The sequence below is a fragment of the Phalacrocorax carbo genome, chromosome 14 (genome assembly GCF_963921805.1).
Source record: "Phalacrocorax carbo chromosome 14, bPhaCar2.1, whole genome shotgun sequence".
In the NCBI taxonomy this organism is placed as follows: domain Eukaryota; kingdom Metazoa; phylum Chordata; class Aves; order Suliformes; family Phalacrocoracidae; genus Phalacrocorax; species Phalacrocorax carbo.
Window position 1 is genome coordinate 6,076,083 of NC_087526.1, and position 15,069 is coordinate 6,091,151.

Consider the following 15,069-nt stretch of genomic DNA (forward strand, 5'->3'; position numbering starts at 1 on the left):
CGACCGCACCGACACCCGCCGCTTCCCTCAGCCGCGTCTGCGGCGCAGCGCGGGAAGGGCGCGCGCTCCCGCCCCGCCCCGCCCCGCCCCGCGCCGCCCGCGGCGCACGTGGCACCCGCGCCGCGACTGATCACGTGACGCGGGTTTTCCCCCTTCTCACCGCCCCCCCCCCCCCCGCCTCTGACCCCGTCTCCCGTCTGGTCAACAGCGAGCAGCGGCGGCGCATGCGCGGACGGCCGCAGCACGCCCCCGCCCTGCCCACCGCGGCCCGTCTCCCTCCGCCCTACATAAGGCGGGCGCGGCGGGGCTCCCGACTCCGCAGTGCGCGTGGGCGGGCGCGGCGGCTCCGTGCGGTGGTGCGGTGACCCACGGGCCTCCTCCTCCTTCCCCTCCTCCTCCTTCCCCCCCACGGCCCGCCGCCGCCATGAGCTCGGGGACCCCCTACATCGGCAGCAAGATCAGTCTGATCTCCAAGGCGCAGATCCGCTATGAGGGCATCCTCTACACCATCGACACCGAGAACTCCACCGTGGCGCTGGCCAAGGGTGAGGCGGCACGGCGGGGCCCTCCCGGGGCCGCGGCGGTGGGGGGGAGCGGTCGGGCCTAGGCTGGCTCCGGCGCCGTGGCGACGGCCTGGCACTGGCTGAAGGGGCGCGGGGGGCCCGCCCGCTTCGCCCGCCGCCCCGAACAATGAGCCTGGCCTGAGGGGGCTGCGGCGGAGCCCGCTGCTCGGGGCGCGGTGCGGGGGGCGGCGGGGAGGGAGCCCCGCGCCTTCGGCACCGCCGGCTTTCCGTGAGTCAGCATTTGGGAGGCCGCTCCGCGGCGTGGGGACGGGGACGGGCCGCGGCGGGGCTCGCCGTGGCGAGCCGAGGGGCGCTCGAGGCCGGTGGGGTGCTCCGGAGCCCGTAAGTTGCCGGTCCCCTGGAGAGGAACGCAGGCTTCTCTTGCTGTTGTCGGAGCCGCAAAGGGGATGCTCCGCACCGCGGCTCACGGCTTGGTGCCCCCGTCCTGCCCGCACGCAAATGCCCGGTGTATCTCGGTGCTTGGCTTGAGCAGGGCCCCAGGCAGGTGCCAGGGAGGCAGAGTTGCTGTTGACGTCTCTTTGTTCCTCTTGTGATCAATAACTGGACTCTGCTCAGGTGAAGGGGGTGAGGGCTCGTGTACCGAGTGCTGCGGGGTCTCCGCACACGGGCCTGGCAATCCCCACCTTGCTGGCTGCTCATCAAGGCTTGGCGGCTTGTTCCCCTGTAGAAATAGTTTATCTTCCACTTAAACGGTGTCATTTGGATTCAGTTGTCATCTGTACTTGGAACTCCTGTATTTACTCTCAGAAAAACCTGTTCTGTCTTGTTTAGTATCTCAAACAAGATCTTATTACTGTACTGCTTCTAATGTCCAGCTTGACTACCCCAGCTAATGTGCATCAGCTGCTTCTTTCCCTGAGTTTTGTCATTCCCCCGTTCTGGGAAGTTCACACCTTCTTCACTGCCTTCAGCGACCCATCAGGATCGTCCACAAACAAAACATCTTTTGTTTTGAAAGACTTATCTGCTGGCATGCAATGCTGACTTGCCTGATCCTCAACTATCCTTGAGACAGTGTGTGCCACAGTCTTCATTCAGTATAAAGATGTTTATGTGATGCTGGACCATGAGTATTTGTCACCTATTAGTGTGCATTCTGAAGTTAGAAATTCAAGTTTTCACAAATTCACTTTTTTCTAGGGGTGTAGCTGTTTAGCTCCATCTGTTCATTTAATAACTTATGTTACTGTTCCATTCAAAGTAACTGAGAGATTACAGGAAAGATGCAGTTCTTTTGCTGTATGTGAAGGGAGGTCTTCACTTTTACCCAGCAGCAAGTAGAAATGGTTTCTCAAATAGTTCTGGCTTTCACTTGCTACTTCAGAGCTTGAGTGGTGTGTTTCAAAGGCATATGTGATTAAAGTGCTCTATGGTGTGAGAAAGTACATGCTCTGTATAAGACTTCTGGCACTTCTTGTATTTATTGGTCTCTGTGTTCAGTTTTGATGAACTGGAGTGCCTAAATAGTTGTTGTTACAATAGATGGAGAATACATTTTTTCCCCACTTACCGTGCTGCTCTGTAAACTTACAGTACAAATCCTCCTTTTCATTTTAGCTCTGATAGTGTGGGGTTTTTTTAATTTAGAGTGTCAGAATTATGAACATAGCAACAATGTTGAAGTCTGTGACAGCAATATCAACCCTGTGCTTAGGAGGGACAGCAGTTTAAAACAGTTGATCCCTGAAGGGTTGGAACCACCACAAGTTACTGACAGGCAGTTGAAGTTGTCCAAATAGCTAGTAAATTATTATTAAGCTCTAGGTGCCACTGTTTAAGGCTCAGACAAGTTCGGTATGAAATTCAAGTCCTATTCTCATTTTATTATCCAAGTGATGTAAAGAAAAACTTCAACTGAAAGAGACCTCAGCAAGGAATCTAGTTTAGGCTCTTGCTCGAAGGAGGGCTAACTTCAGTTGATTTGTATGTGGTTCCTGCTAAACCTCAACACATGCACAATATCTGATACACACTGGCTAAGGAGATTCCATGTGCTTGATTAAGCACTGCAGGAAAGTTATTAATCTTGTTAGATGCTAAACTTAAATTGCAAACAAAGGAAGTCTAAGCCTGCTACTGTTCTGTCAGCAATGAACACCAGAAACTTACACCCTTCTATAGAAGTCTGAAGAAACAAGAGTTTTTGAGTAAGAAATAGCCATGTAAGCTAGCTTTGCTTTCCAGACAGCCAATCACTCTTGTTATGCTTCCTGACCCCTCAGAGGTCCAGCTCAACAGAGCCCTACACATGAATATAAACTGTATGGTAAAATACTAGCTGTGGCATGGTGTGGGATTGATTTCCTGTTCATCTGTAAACAATAGCCACTATAACTCTTCATAGGAGACAGCCCTTTGGACCTCTGCAGAAATGTAAAGCTCTACTTTGTGATGTGCCAGAAACTGTAAAATGCTTCAGATGCAGGGGCAGGCAGGCTCAACTCCTAGAGCCCTTTCAGATGCCCTCACTGCTGTTTTGTCTACAAGGATATAGTTTTCCACTTTTTAAATCAGAAACCTTGGGACCAGCCAACTGAGAGGCTGCCTGGGCAGCTTTGGGCTTTGCAGGTCGTGTGTTTCTCCATGTGGAAGCTGACAGGCTGATCCTGGTGCTCAGGGAAGACCTGGTGCTTTCCAAACTGGCTGTGGGATTCTGTAGCAGTCTGTGGATAGCTTTAGTTTGTCTTCCTATGAGCTGTGTGCTGTAATAATCTAATCTTGAGCAGGGATATCTGTGGTATGGTTCATGTCTAAAAGGCCACAAGCATTGCTTTCAGTTTATAATCTGTTTCTAGTTGACTAGGTTACAGCTGTAATATGATCAAACAGCAGCTGGAGATCTAAAATAACTTGGAGAGGTTATATACCCTAGGAACTAATGAAGACTGTTATTCAAAGGAAGTGACTGACAGCTTGTCTTTGTACCACATAAGATTCCCTTCCAGCTAGGTGTAAGCTGAGGTGCTAAACGGCATCAGCATGATAGGGACAAAGTTTGGCATCGACCTGCTATACCTTGGGCTTACTGTTCCTTGTGGGCTGACATACATGTTGAACAGAGGTGAAGACTGCTTGCAGCAGTAACTGCTGCTTGGTGGGGGGAATCTGCTGGATACAGCTTTTCATCTCTGAGAACGGGGCTACTGATGAGTAGCCCTGTCTACAACCAATAGCACTCCAACTAAGTTAGTAACAGTATAGTGTACTGGGGGTGAGCGGATCCCCTTTTTTGATGCCCTTTTTCTGGGGAAGCTGTGGTCACATCCCCATGTGACAGGGCTGTCTCTGCTTGTATCTTCCCAGCTGTGCAGTGGGAGTGGCAGCTGGCTGGCATATGACTGCAGACTGTGACACGGCAGGTGCTTGTAAAAGGTCTGTTAAGGATGTAATTTGTAAAGGTACTGCAGGAGTTGTGGCATGCCAGGCAGAGAGGTTGAGTACTTCCATGGTAAGCTGTTAAAAGCAGTTCCAATTAAACTCCAACACAGAACTCTTCTACTGGCAGAAAGCATACATCAAACCAGTATGTGCTGGTGCTTATCTGAACTGGCAAAGCCTCACAAAGACAGAAAACAACTAGACTAGGAGACTTGTTATGCTCTAACTTGTGGCCAAAATATCAAGCTTTTGTGTTGGTGTCCAGTGTAACTATGCTATGTATTTTCCTGTGCTAACAGACCAGTAAGTCTCAGTCTGACCTCTTCCTCTTTAACGGCTCAAATTAGTTTATGCTTCTACCTGGTAGCTGCCACACAGGCAGTTGCCGCTTTTTTCCTGCTCTAATGTGTAACATCACTGGTTAGTACCTGCTCAAGTGTTCCGATAGCTGGGACTCCGTAAAGCCCCAGTAGGCACTGATGTTTTGGATTTATCACTAAAAGCTTGCTTTGTAGTCAGTGATTATTAATCATAAAACCAGTGGCATGCAGTAGAAAGTTTTTATAGGAAACTCGTGATTGATAAAACTTGACTTCTACCTGTATAATAAATATATGCAACCAAAGGTGCAAATTTGAGCTCTAAAGCCATCTAAGGGTTTCCCCCTGCTGCTTTGGGGGCCTCTCCTATGGTCTGTTGCAGTGGTGGTGGTCTTGAGTCGAATGCTTACATGGGACAGGGGCTGAGGAGGGAAGGGAAGGGGAATATGGCAGTACAGCACTGCGGGGGAGTCTGCAGGTTTGGAGTAGGATTCTTCACTCCAGCTGGTCTATGGTCTTTACCTTCACAGCTTGATGTAAACAAAACTGTTTATACAGGCTGCTGAAAAAGTTGACATTTGAGGGAACAGATGTGTGCGATAAGGAGATTCAGGGTTCTGGAGGTAACATTTTTTGTTACTTTTGGCAAGTATTACAAGAGTACTCTTTAATTGCATAAATCTTTTAACTTACACAATGCTGCAATGGTAATACTTGACTAATAGAAATTTCTCTAATGCTAAAGTGCGATCCTTTGGTACTGAAGACCGGCCCACAGACAGACCTGCTCCTCCAAGAGAAGAAATCTATGAATACATTATTTTTCGAGGAAGTGACATCAAAGACATCACTGTCTGCGAACCTCCAAAAGCTCAACATACTCTGCCACAAGATCCTGCCATTGTTCAAGTAAGCCTGAAGTGTTGATAGAAAGCTATGATAAAACATTGGTGATGCAAGACTTGATCTTGGTATAAGCTTCTAAAAGTGAAGGCCAGTAAGTGTCTGCAGGAATCTTCAGATTGAAGCATCCTGAATTTTGTTGTAATATTTAAAATAGCACCAGCATTAAAGACTTCAGTCAACAAAAGCCAGAGCTAGTTTACCTAGCTAACAATGCAGGAAAATCATAGAGGTAAACTAATCCTTCTCAGTATTTACTTAAGCTTTAGTAATGCTGTGTGTGAAGTAGAGAATCACTGCCAAAGCAAGTTGACTTCTGGACACTGTAAATGGAAATGTACTTTGTCTTGTTACAGTCTTCACTGGGCTCTGCCTCTACATCATCCTTTCAGCCACATGTGCCTTACAGCCCGTTTAGAGGTATGCCACCTTACAGCCAGCTTGCTGCCAGCTCTTTACTTAGCCAGCAGTATGCAGCTTCGTTAGGTTTAGGTAAGTAAAAACTTTACTTGCTGGAATAAAGGTACAGTCCTTGTATGCAGCTCCTGTGAAAGCAAATAACAGTAATACTGAATTCCTTGCCAAGTGTCAGGCTGCAAGAACCAGTGAAAAAGTAGTTAACAACTTTGTGCAATGATCATATTGCAAGGAGGCCTGTGTTTTGCTTACGCACACACTTGCACACAAACGAAATTTAAAAACTTTCTTTCTGAAAGTAATGTGAAGACCTAACAGTTGAGGCCAGTTCATTCTAACCTAACATACCTCACACATACATCACATGTAAAAAGAACTTGTATCCCCAGAGAGGACTGTAAATAAGCTGCTCTAATGCTGTTCGAGATTCTTGTATCTCTCTCCAAGTCCTTCAGATGTTTCGCTACCTTGTATCTTATCCATATATCTTTTGCTTTCTCTTCTTCCCTCTATCTCTTTAGAGAAATTGGTAAGCCCTCCAGCATCAGCAGCTGCTTCCAGCCCTAGTTCTTCTCCGTCTCCACAACCTGTTTCAGAGCCTGACATGTCTTCAGAGCCCCATCAGCTCTCTTCTAAGGGTAACAGCAGTTTGAGGACTCCAAATATTTGGAAGAACTGCATGGCACTTGCAAACACTCTGTTCTTGTTAACCCCTCCTAGAATGATAGTACTTATATGGGTAATGCTAGTAGAACTAGTTTGTTTTCAGCTGGTTTTGCCTTTCATTACATGAAGTATTCCTCCTGTCTTAGAAGTATCATTTAGGGAGACAGGAGAAAGAAAAAGTACAGGACAGTGGATCCTCTTGTGTAAGTATCAGGAGAGGGCTGAGGTTTAGGGATGTTGATATGCTGCATCCTATCCAGGAACATGTGTCACCTTAGAGACTGGGCGAGGATTTAATTAGTCTTTCCTGGAAAGACAAGCACACTGCTTAAATTGTGGGTGGCCTTGCTGTTAGAGACAAGGGTTAACAGAAAAATCAGGAGTATTGCTGTAATTGAGGAGATATCAGGCTAGATTTCATGCATGATGGGGCATAGTACCTTGTCAAGACTCCCGATTTGTAAAGCATGACTAACAGTAAGAAATTTGAGTTGTGGTAAGCTGAGATAACATAGTTCTGGGTGCTTGCTTCTGTGTGTAAAAACTTTTAAAGGAGGTTGAGTAGAGATACTAGACTGACCATCCTCAGAGCAGAGAGACCAGGTGCAGCCTGCATTTAAACATGGTAATTAGTTTCATCTGTTTTTAACTTAAGCATGTATGCTTGTGTTGGCATGAAACTGCTTTTACTTACTCTCTGGTTTTGGCCATCTGTCTGTACATACTTTCTCAATATCCTGGCTAAGCTTTGAAACTTTCTTGTGTTAAACTTGCACAGCAGCTTTGTCCTACTGAATAATCCTTAGGATATGTCTGTCTTCCTTGCAAGTTTTCCAGGCGTACATTAACTGGGAACCTGCATGATTGTTACCTACTGGGTATATCTCATGTGGACTTGAGTGACCCAGAAGTCAGTGGCTTGGTTTGTGTGTACTCTTTGGCTTTTCACTTTTCTTGCTCTTAAAGTATATTCAGTTAAAGTTCGCTACCAAGCAGTTCTTGCGCATAACTACATAAACCTATAGTACTCCAAAACTTCTAATTAAATCTAGAATGCAGTGTTTCTTCTGAGTACTGAAGACTGTCACTTTTTTAATATAATTGGTGCAAGGTATACCAAACCATGAAAAGTATTTACATGTTTTGTAGTGTGAATAAATAAGCCTGGATGGAAGAGCAACAGAAGTCTTGGTAACACTTTGGCCTTGACCAAGAAGGAATTTAAAAGGGTAACTTTGAGATCCTGGTCTGGTTTCAGGTTTTCTTTGTCTGAAAGCTAACAATAAGCAATGAAGTTGAAGGACTTCTAAAAGCGGCTTACAAAATGGGATATAGCTGAGGTGGTTAAGCTTTTGCTGCAAGATGTTTTTGACAAAATGGGGAAGCTTTCTTGAGCAGTTTCAAAATGGTGGATTTTTGCTTCAGATTTAAAGTATTGTGTAAAGTAAAATCCTGCATAACTGAGGATACACCTAGAAATTAGATTTTGGTATAAACTGTCTAAGGGACTGACCTGGCTTGCTTATCTAATGTGTGTCTAACTTGGTTTAAGAAATAAATGGGTAGATTTCCTGATTTTAAGGCTCTGGATTTGAGAGCTGTGACTTGGGTGGCAGTAATGCCTTACCCAGTGTGTATGCCACTTAAACGTAGTGTGTAATGGTAAACACTCAAGGCTTTGAGTAATTCTTGACAAAATGGTTTCTCCATAGAAGTGGGTAGGGTTTGAATGGCGTTGGCACGTTTTCTGAGGGGCACTTAGTCATTGGGATTTTTTCTAGGTGCTGGCTTTCCTTCTCTTCACCCAGTCCGCAAAAGCCCCATGGTAGAGCAGGCTGTTCAGACCGGCCCGGTTGACAACATGAATTCACAAAAGCCAACCCCAGCGAAAGTGACTCCAGGGGTTCAGCGCAATGGACGGCAGGTTCCACAGGGCAACAGTAAGATAAATGGTATGCATGCACTGCTTTGTCTTTAAAGTGCTGTTCTGAAGTATCCTTCAAGGGTGCATAGTAAGACTAAACTGCTTGAGTTTTGTTCTTTTGCTCCTTTATTAAGTTTTTCCTTCTTGTTCAGTAGATACAGTTCAGGCAGCACCTGTGCAAACCCAAGGACAGGTGAATGATGAAAACAGAAGACCTCAAAGGAGAAGATCGGGTAGGTTAACCTGATGCTAAACAGTTGTGTTAGCCTCTAAAGGCAAATATTGTTAATTTCAGGGAAGGATTTTTGGACAGAGGACTGAGTAAAATAAAGCTTGATAAGGCTTTGGTCGTTCAGAGATGCTTCCCTAACAAAATAGGTTCTGGAGTCACAGAAGTTCAGAACATTCCAGGGGCAGCATTTTAGTATCTTTCTAGAAACTTGAAGGTATGTTATACAAATTGGTGCTATGAGTTGGCAGCAGCAACTAGATGTCTCTGAAACCTGAAGTATTTTCACTGGGAAGGGCGGCCTTTTTCAGAATTCCCAGAATTCTTGTAACTGAGAAGAACTATGGAGCCCTCACTTCCATAGAGCGGAGATCTTATCTCAAGACTGCAGTTTAAGCACAGGTCAAAAGAAAGTGAAATTGAATTCAAACAGATATTTCTGCCTAAGCAAAATGAGAAAAGGCAGGAAGCAAAACTTCAGACTCTCAGGTCTTCAAATTAATTTGCCTGAGGGCAGCATTGTAGAAGGGGTTGTAGCCTTTCTAAAAAGGAGCTGATAGCTTCTTGGTTGGAAACCCAAAGCTATACCAAGTACATGCTCCTTTCGTGGGTAGATGAGTCCTGAGTGGATTTTCTGAAGCCAGTGACCTGTCCCTCTTTGCTGTCATGACAGGCTTGTAGACTGATTGTACCATGCTTGCAGATGAATAGCAGACAGAAAAGATAGCTTTCCCTGCTTCCCTCAGCTTTTCTTGTTCTGATTTCCTCTCCTCACACTGGACAGAAAGCTGGGCATACCCTGTCTTAACAGCAAGACTGACATCCAGGAATGCTTTTCAGAAAGCTGAAGTATTGCTGTAATGTGTCTTCTGCAGCCAAGTTCAAAGGCATGTGGCCTAACCACAGGACTGGAAGCCAGAAACTCCTGAGTTCTAACCCTGGTTTCCTCTGGTCTTGCTCAAGTCATTTAACCTCCCTGTGCGTTACCAAGTGTTTAAACTCTGCTGCTTTCAGGAAACAGGAGAACCAGAAACCGTTCTAGAGGACAAAACAGACCAACTACTGTGAAGGAAAATACAATAAAGTTTGAAGGTGACTTTGACTTTGAAAGTGCAAATGCACAATTCAACAGAGAGGAACTTGATAAAGAATTCAAGAAGAAACTGAACTTTAAAGGTTTGTGACTTCATTAAATCTGTATTGCTGAGATAGTAATAAATGCTGCATAGACAAAGTCCTGAGAAACTGCATGATTACATGTGGCAGCATCTCAAATCTTGTTTGAGGGAGCAAGAGAACAGATGGCTCTTCAGTATGCATCAAGGAAGTGTAATACACTTTATTATCTTCAGATGACAAAGCAGAGACGGGGGAAGAAAAAGGGGACCCTGGTGTGGCAACTCAAAACAATGACGGTAACGCAGAGGAGGACCTTCTGGGACCCAACTGCTATTATGATAAATCCAAGTCTTTCTTTGACAACATTTCTTCAGAACTGAAATCTAGGTGAGTATTTTCCAAAAGCTTGCTTTTTTAATGCAATTTTAGGCATAGAATTGTAGATGTGATCTGTGTCACATGGTTCGATTCTTTAAAAATCTTAGCATGCAAGAAAGTCAGCAAAACAGTCTTTAGAAGGGAGTATTGCCATACCTTTGATGGCTCACAAGTGATATTAAGCAAGCTTCATGCAGTGGAATCAAACAAAAAGTAAGGATTTCAGCTGATGCTGGTACACTTGCCTAAACCATGAGACAGGAATTTCCAGTTCTGTTTCCCAGTACTGACTTTGAACCCATTGATTTTAAACAAATTTCTTATCATTTGTGGGAGGAGGCATCGGGGTCACACTGTGCTGAAGATGGTTCAACTTGCAGACTGGAGAAAGCGAAGCCTGGAGTTTGGGCAGAGAGGAAGTCAGCTCTGTCTGTGGAAATGCATTAAATTAAACGTTGGGAATATTAAAAGAAAGCTTAATCTTGCTGCTGACACTGATGTTAACTGCCTGGTGAAGTCAGACATCCCTTTAGTGTCAGTATGTGAAATTCTCTTGGTAGTGTTGCTGCTTCCCTTTAGCAAAGCTCTCCTCCAAGTGTGCTCTGCGTGGTGTTTGGGCCAGGCAGGCTCTGCTAAGGAAGGAGCACACTGGTGCTGTGGAGCTACCCCAGGAGCAGCCTGCTGAACCTCCGTTGTCTCGGGGCTTGCCAGGTTTCTGGAGAGGCTTCAATGGAGTCAAGAGTTTGTGTTTTCTTGAAAAATAAGATAGGGTTTGAAATACTAGTGAGACTGTGTTCAGCCCTTTTCTAGGCCCATCTTCTAGTCTTCTGGTATGAAAGTAGCTTATGAAAGCCAGCAGCTGTCACTTCCAAATCCATGCTTAGAGGAATTGAGTTAGTGAGCATGTGTATGCTGCAGCTTGTTCTTGTTGCAGTTCAGTTCAATAAAATGGGGTGCTCAAAGCTTCCTAGCTAAACGAGTTGGTGGCTATTTAACATTTATGTTGTGTCTGAATGCAGTTTTGTTCAGTTCCAGGCGTACCACGTGGGCTGAAGAAAGGAAGCTCAATACAGAGACGTTTGGAGTGTCTGGACGGTTCCTTCGTGGCCGCAGCTTTCGTGGTGGATTTCGAGGTGGAAGGGGTAGCGGAGCTGCAAGGCGAAACCAAACCACTCACAGAGCTGGTACTGGCAGAGTGTAACTTCAGAGGCAAGTGTTTTAGCAAGGATTGGTACTGTCTGAGCCAGGTTTGTCTCTTACTCCTTGCCTGAACTGTCTTTGCAAACTCTTCTGCTCTCCAGTCTCATGGATACACCAAGAATTGTTCCTTATTGTATCTGATCTATCCTTAGAAGTGGTAGAAGGAAGTATGAGTGTTTTTTACCTGTTGATTTCTTGGGCTAGCCTTCTGAGAAAGCAAGAGCTGCTCGTTTGAGCTTAGGCTCTGGCTAAGCATTTCAGTTGATACATGGGTGCGAACTTTGCTGCTTTTCCTTGGGGGAAGATCCCCATGATATCAAATCTAATTCTACCTTTTTTCTGAATAGGTTCTAACATCTCTCCTGAGAGGATGAAACTGTATATAGAAAGAAAACAACCAACTGCTGCACTAATGTGGGAAAATGGTTCATATTGTTTACTGTCTCAGCTCAAGCGACAGATTTTCATGTACTACTGCTTATATTCTGGACTTATTTTGGACCAGCAACTGTCAGCTGGAATATTGTTTGGAAGAGGGAATGTGTTCAGGGGTACCTTCTTCAGGGTGTCTTTTTTCTTTGTAGTTGTTTTTTTTTTAAATGCAGACTAACTTACATGGTTCTTCTTTCTGGGTCTCTCAAAGGCTGCTATAGTCGAAGTTTAAAGTCAGACTCCTTTTCTGAACCCTGAAGAAGATAAATCATGCCATTTTAACATGGAACCAAAGCTCACTTGAAATAAACCAGCTATAATTTGTTCTGAGTAACCAAATGGATTCTTTGGTGCTGCTGGTCTCACTGGTCTCAGCAGCAGGTGTGAAGTAGCACTTGGTATCTGGAAGAACGGATTCCTGGTGCTGAGGAGTTATGTATATTGTCACTTGGGAATACTGGATTGTTGATCATGTAGTAGTGTAAATGACTGTACGACCGTTTGTCGGCTGGTACTGCTGTGGAGGTGCTGCAGGCTTACACAGAACCGTGACTTTCCCTCGAGCTGGAGGGTGCTGGTGCTCCTCGGAGGCTTGGAGCTCCGCACTGGCTCAGGGCAGTGGGGGACAGCATGTGGTGCCCTTGGGGGACCAGGGCCGTGAGTGTCTCCGCTCAGGCGCTCAGAACAACGAGTTTTTGGCAGTCGTTGGCTGTCTGGGAAGGGAATCCAAAGCTCTGAGTTCTTGCCTCAGTTCGTACCTTGCTCACAGGTAGTACCAAGCGCGAACAGGTCTCTGTACACTAGTAGACTGTGGTGGAACACTATGGAATGTTTTCATTAAACTAGGGATGGGAGTCCATATAATGAAGCTTAACAGATGGGCATGTTTAATTTGTTTCCTCTGTACCCCCCATACTGTAAATAGTTTAGTTGGTTTTCTTTTGTTTTTAAAAATCTGTATGTGGGGAGAGGGGCTGGGAGGGGGGTTACATTTGTTTGCATGAATAAGTGGGTTAAATTGCTATAGGCATGTGTCCCTTTTTCGGTTGGTAGGGAATTTTGTTGAAAAAGCACCTTGATGACTGAACCCCTTACACAGCTAGAATTTTTTTAGTTATGCATTGACCTAGGTTACTGTAAAAGCTTGGATTTATTTTTGTAGGACTTTATTGCTAAGAATTAGAACATAGCAGTGGGGCTGCTCTTTGGAGTAATGTAAATTGTAATTATAATAAACATGTAAATGTTTAATGCTTCCGTCCTCCTTTGTTCTTTACCTAGCTCAGGAACATCAGTCTCTGCAACTAGTCTAGCAGGGCTCAAATCTAAGTTGGAAAAAACCCTCCAGGCCAGCCAGGAAGCTGCAGCAAAGTGTTACACAGTATTTGAGAAGGGCTTAAAAACCCTGATCCAGGCACTGACCCCCTCGTTAGTGTTACCCTGCGTTCTGGCTCTTGGTGAGGAATTGGCCTCATTGCTGTTGCCCAAACTGCCCTGAGCCTGCACTGCTGTGATGACCTTGTGGAGCCTGAGTCCTGGGGCTGGGGGGGCTTAACTGGGGTTTGTTTTGGGGGGCAGCGCTGCTGGCTCAGAAGCCACAAATGCCCCTGGTGTCTGGGCTCGTACCAGCAAAGCAGGGCGTGTGCTGAAACAGCTTCCTCGGAAAGCTGCTGCAAGCCTCTAATTTCTCTGCTGGCAAAACAGCCAGCATGACATGAAGTGTAAAGATGGAATTGCACTGCCAGAGTCAACTGACTTGTCCAAGGTGGCTGTGGCAAAATGAGAAAGCATTAACGTCTGTGTAATGATGCCTTTTTACTTATTTTTAAGGCAGCCATTCCCCTTTTTTCTACTGTGAAGCCTCACATGAAGCACAATCACTGTTACTGACACTGCTGGAGCTGCTCCATGCTGCATGTGCCCCAGCCTCTCCCTGTGGAGCACTGGGCTGGGCTCATTCTGCTGTCTGGGAGCAGTGTGAGGGGACCAAGGGCTGTAGCCCAGCCCCTGGGCTAGTGAAGTGCTACAGCCTGAGACCCCTGGGGCTGGTGGCTGCCCTTGTGGGGCTGCTGCAGCCTGGTCACCTTCCAGGTAGAGGATTCCTGGTGTGAGGGAACGATGGTGGTGACTTGGGCAGAGAACCAAACAGCTTTTTTAACTTCAGCATTCCAGTCCAGGGACTGATAAGTGAAATGCTGTATTCCAGCCACTCGCCTTCTCCAGCTGATGAAGTCTAATGCTTTCCTGAGCAGAAGCAGTGCTGCAGCTCTCCTGTCCTTGATGCGATGTTCTGCCCACGCTTTGCTTTGCAGCATTTAGCTGTAAACAGCTTAGTTGTGGTGCGAGAGGCTGGGGGGCATGAAAGTTGCTGCGGGTGGCTGTCGGCCGATGTCCGAGCAGCCACTGGGGCTGGTGCAGCTGAGCTGCCTCTTGCAGGGTGCTGGGACATGTTCAGTCCTTGCTGTGCCAGCTGGCAGGAGTCTTGCTTTACACCTGTAAAACCATGCCTTGGGTGTCAGCAGGTGACTGAGGAGCTGCTTGTTCCAGCTCCAACCTCTTGGTGGATATAAATAGGGAAACTTTTATAATAGAGGCACCTATTGCAAGCAGGTACTGAGTCTTGTGGGGGAGAGGCCTGAGGCTTCTGGGAGGGGATAAGACAACACTAACTCCTACAGCACAACTAGCAAAGTGACTGACTTCCCCTTTCCCTGGAAGCTGGGAGTAGAGGTGCCCTTAGGAACACAGCCAGGATGGACAAAGCCTTTCTTTTATTGTGCTTAAGGGTGGTATTGAAAGATAAACAAGACCGAGGAACAAAAGAAAAAAAATTACAATTTTTAGCATGGAGATGATGTGGAAGCCGGGGCTGGTGTCAGTCCCAGTCCCCCTGCGCAGCAGGAGGGAGAGGAGCCATGCACTATCCTGCACCCACCTTGTTTCAGAGCAGCACAGCCCATGAGCCCCACTGGGACAGCAGGATGAGCCTTGCCTGGACAGAGTAGGATGTCCCACTCCCACCCAGCTCTGCCTCCCCATCACAAAGGGGCTCAGCAGGTCGGCTGCTGTCACCAGAACACTGTCCTGCTCTTGCCCAGCAGAGACAGCAAGAGCACGTCAGCCAGCTGGGAAGAACTTTTTCATGACCAGCACCAGAGATGCCACAATGCAAACCAAATGCCCTAGTCCCAGTCCCTCTGGGCCAGCTTTACACCATTTGAGTAAAGCTATCGCCTAATGCCTCTGAATGCATGTATTTCCAAGTTTATTACATTCTACATGTTAATGTCTACAGCAAGTAGCTGGCACAGAGCTGATAATGCCCGGGGAACTCAGCAGCACAGGGTCAGGTCCCAGCACCCCTTACAGCACCCAAGCACTCTCCCTCTGCAGAAGGGCACAGGGAACTGGCTCACACCATTGCTGGGACTGGGACCAGACAGGCCCCACCAGGAGCTGAGTTAAACCCAACTCCTGGGCCTAAGGTGCAGAAGAAGCAGCACAAGGGCAAATACAGAG

The 15,069-nt window shown here is 46.5% G+C and overlaps 1 protein-coding gene across 4 annotated transcripts; it reads left to right on the forward strand.

The window, feature by feature from the left end:
• Positions 1–262: 262 nt before the first annotated feature.
• LSM14B (LSM family member 14B) lies at positions 263–12,801 on the forward strand. 4 transcript variants are annotated; one of them, XM_064465350.1, is made up of 10 exons: positions 263–545; positions 5,028–5,191; positions 5,542–5,677; positions 6,124–6,240; positions 8,050–8,220; positions 8,348–8,425; positions 9,436–9,597; positions 9,774–9,927; positions 10,948–11,127; positions 11,466–12,801. In XM_064465350.1, the coding sequence occupies exons 1-9, from the start codon at positions 425–427 to the stop codon at positions 11,117–11,119; spliced, it is 1,275 nt and encodes a 424-aa protein (XP_064321420.1). In that variant the 5' UTR covers positions 263–424; the 3' UTR covers positions 11,120–11,127; positions 11,466–12,801. The 4 variants fall into 4 exon arrangements, with proteins under 4 accessions (XP_064321420.1, XP_064321422.1, XP_064321419.1 ...); XM_064465349.1 differs by having other exon boundaries at positions 264–545; positions 8,345–8,425; XM_064465352.1 differs by lacking the exon at positions 6,124–6,240.
• The last annotated feature ends 2,268 nt before the right edge of the window (positions 12,802–15,069 follow it).

What these genes read in the sequence shown, in the direction of transcription:
- LSM14B (XM_064465349.1), top strand. Translation starts at nt 425, where the DNA reads ATGAGCTCGGGGACCCCCTACATCGGCAGCAAGATCAGTCTGATCTCC. An exon ending in GGGCAACAGTAAGATAAATG is followed by an intron (nt 8,221 to 8,344) that starts GTATGCATGCAC and finishes CTTCTTGTTCAG; the next exon opens with TAGATACAGTTCAGGCAGCA. An exon ending in TCTTCAGAACTGAAATCTAG is followed by an intron (nt 9,928 to 10,947) that starts GTGAGTATTTTC and finishes AGTTTTGTTCAG; the next exon opens with TTCCAGGCGTACCACGTGGG.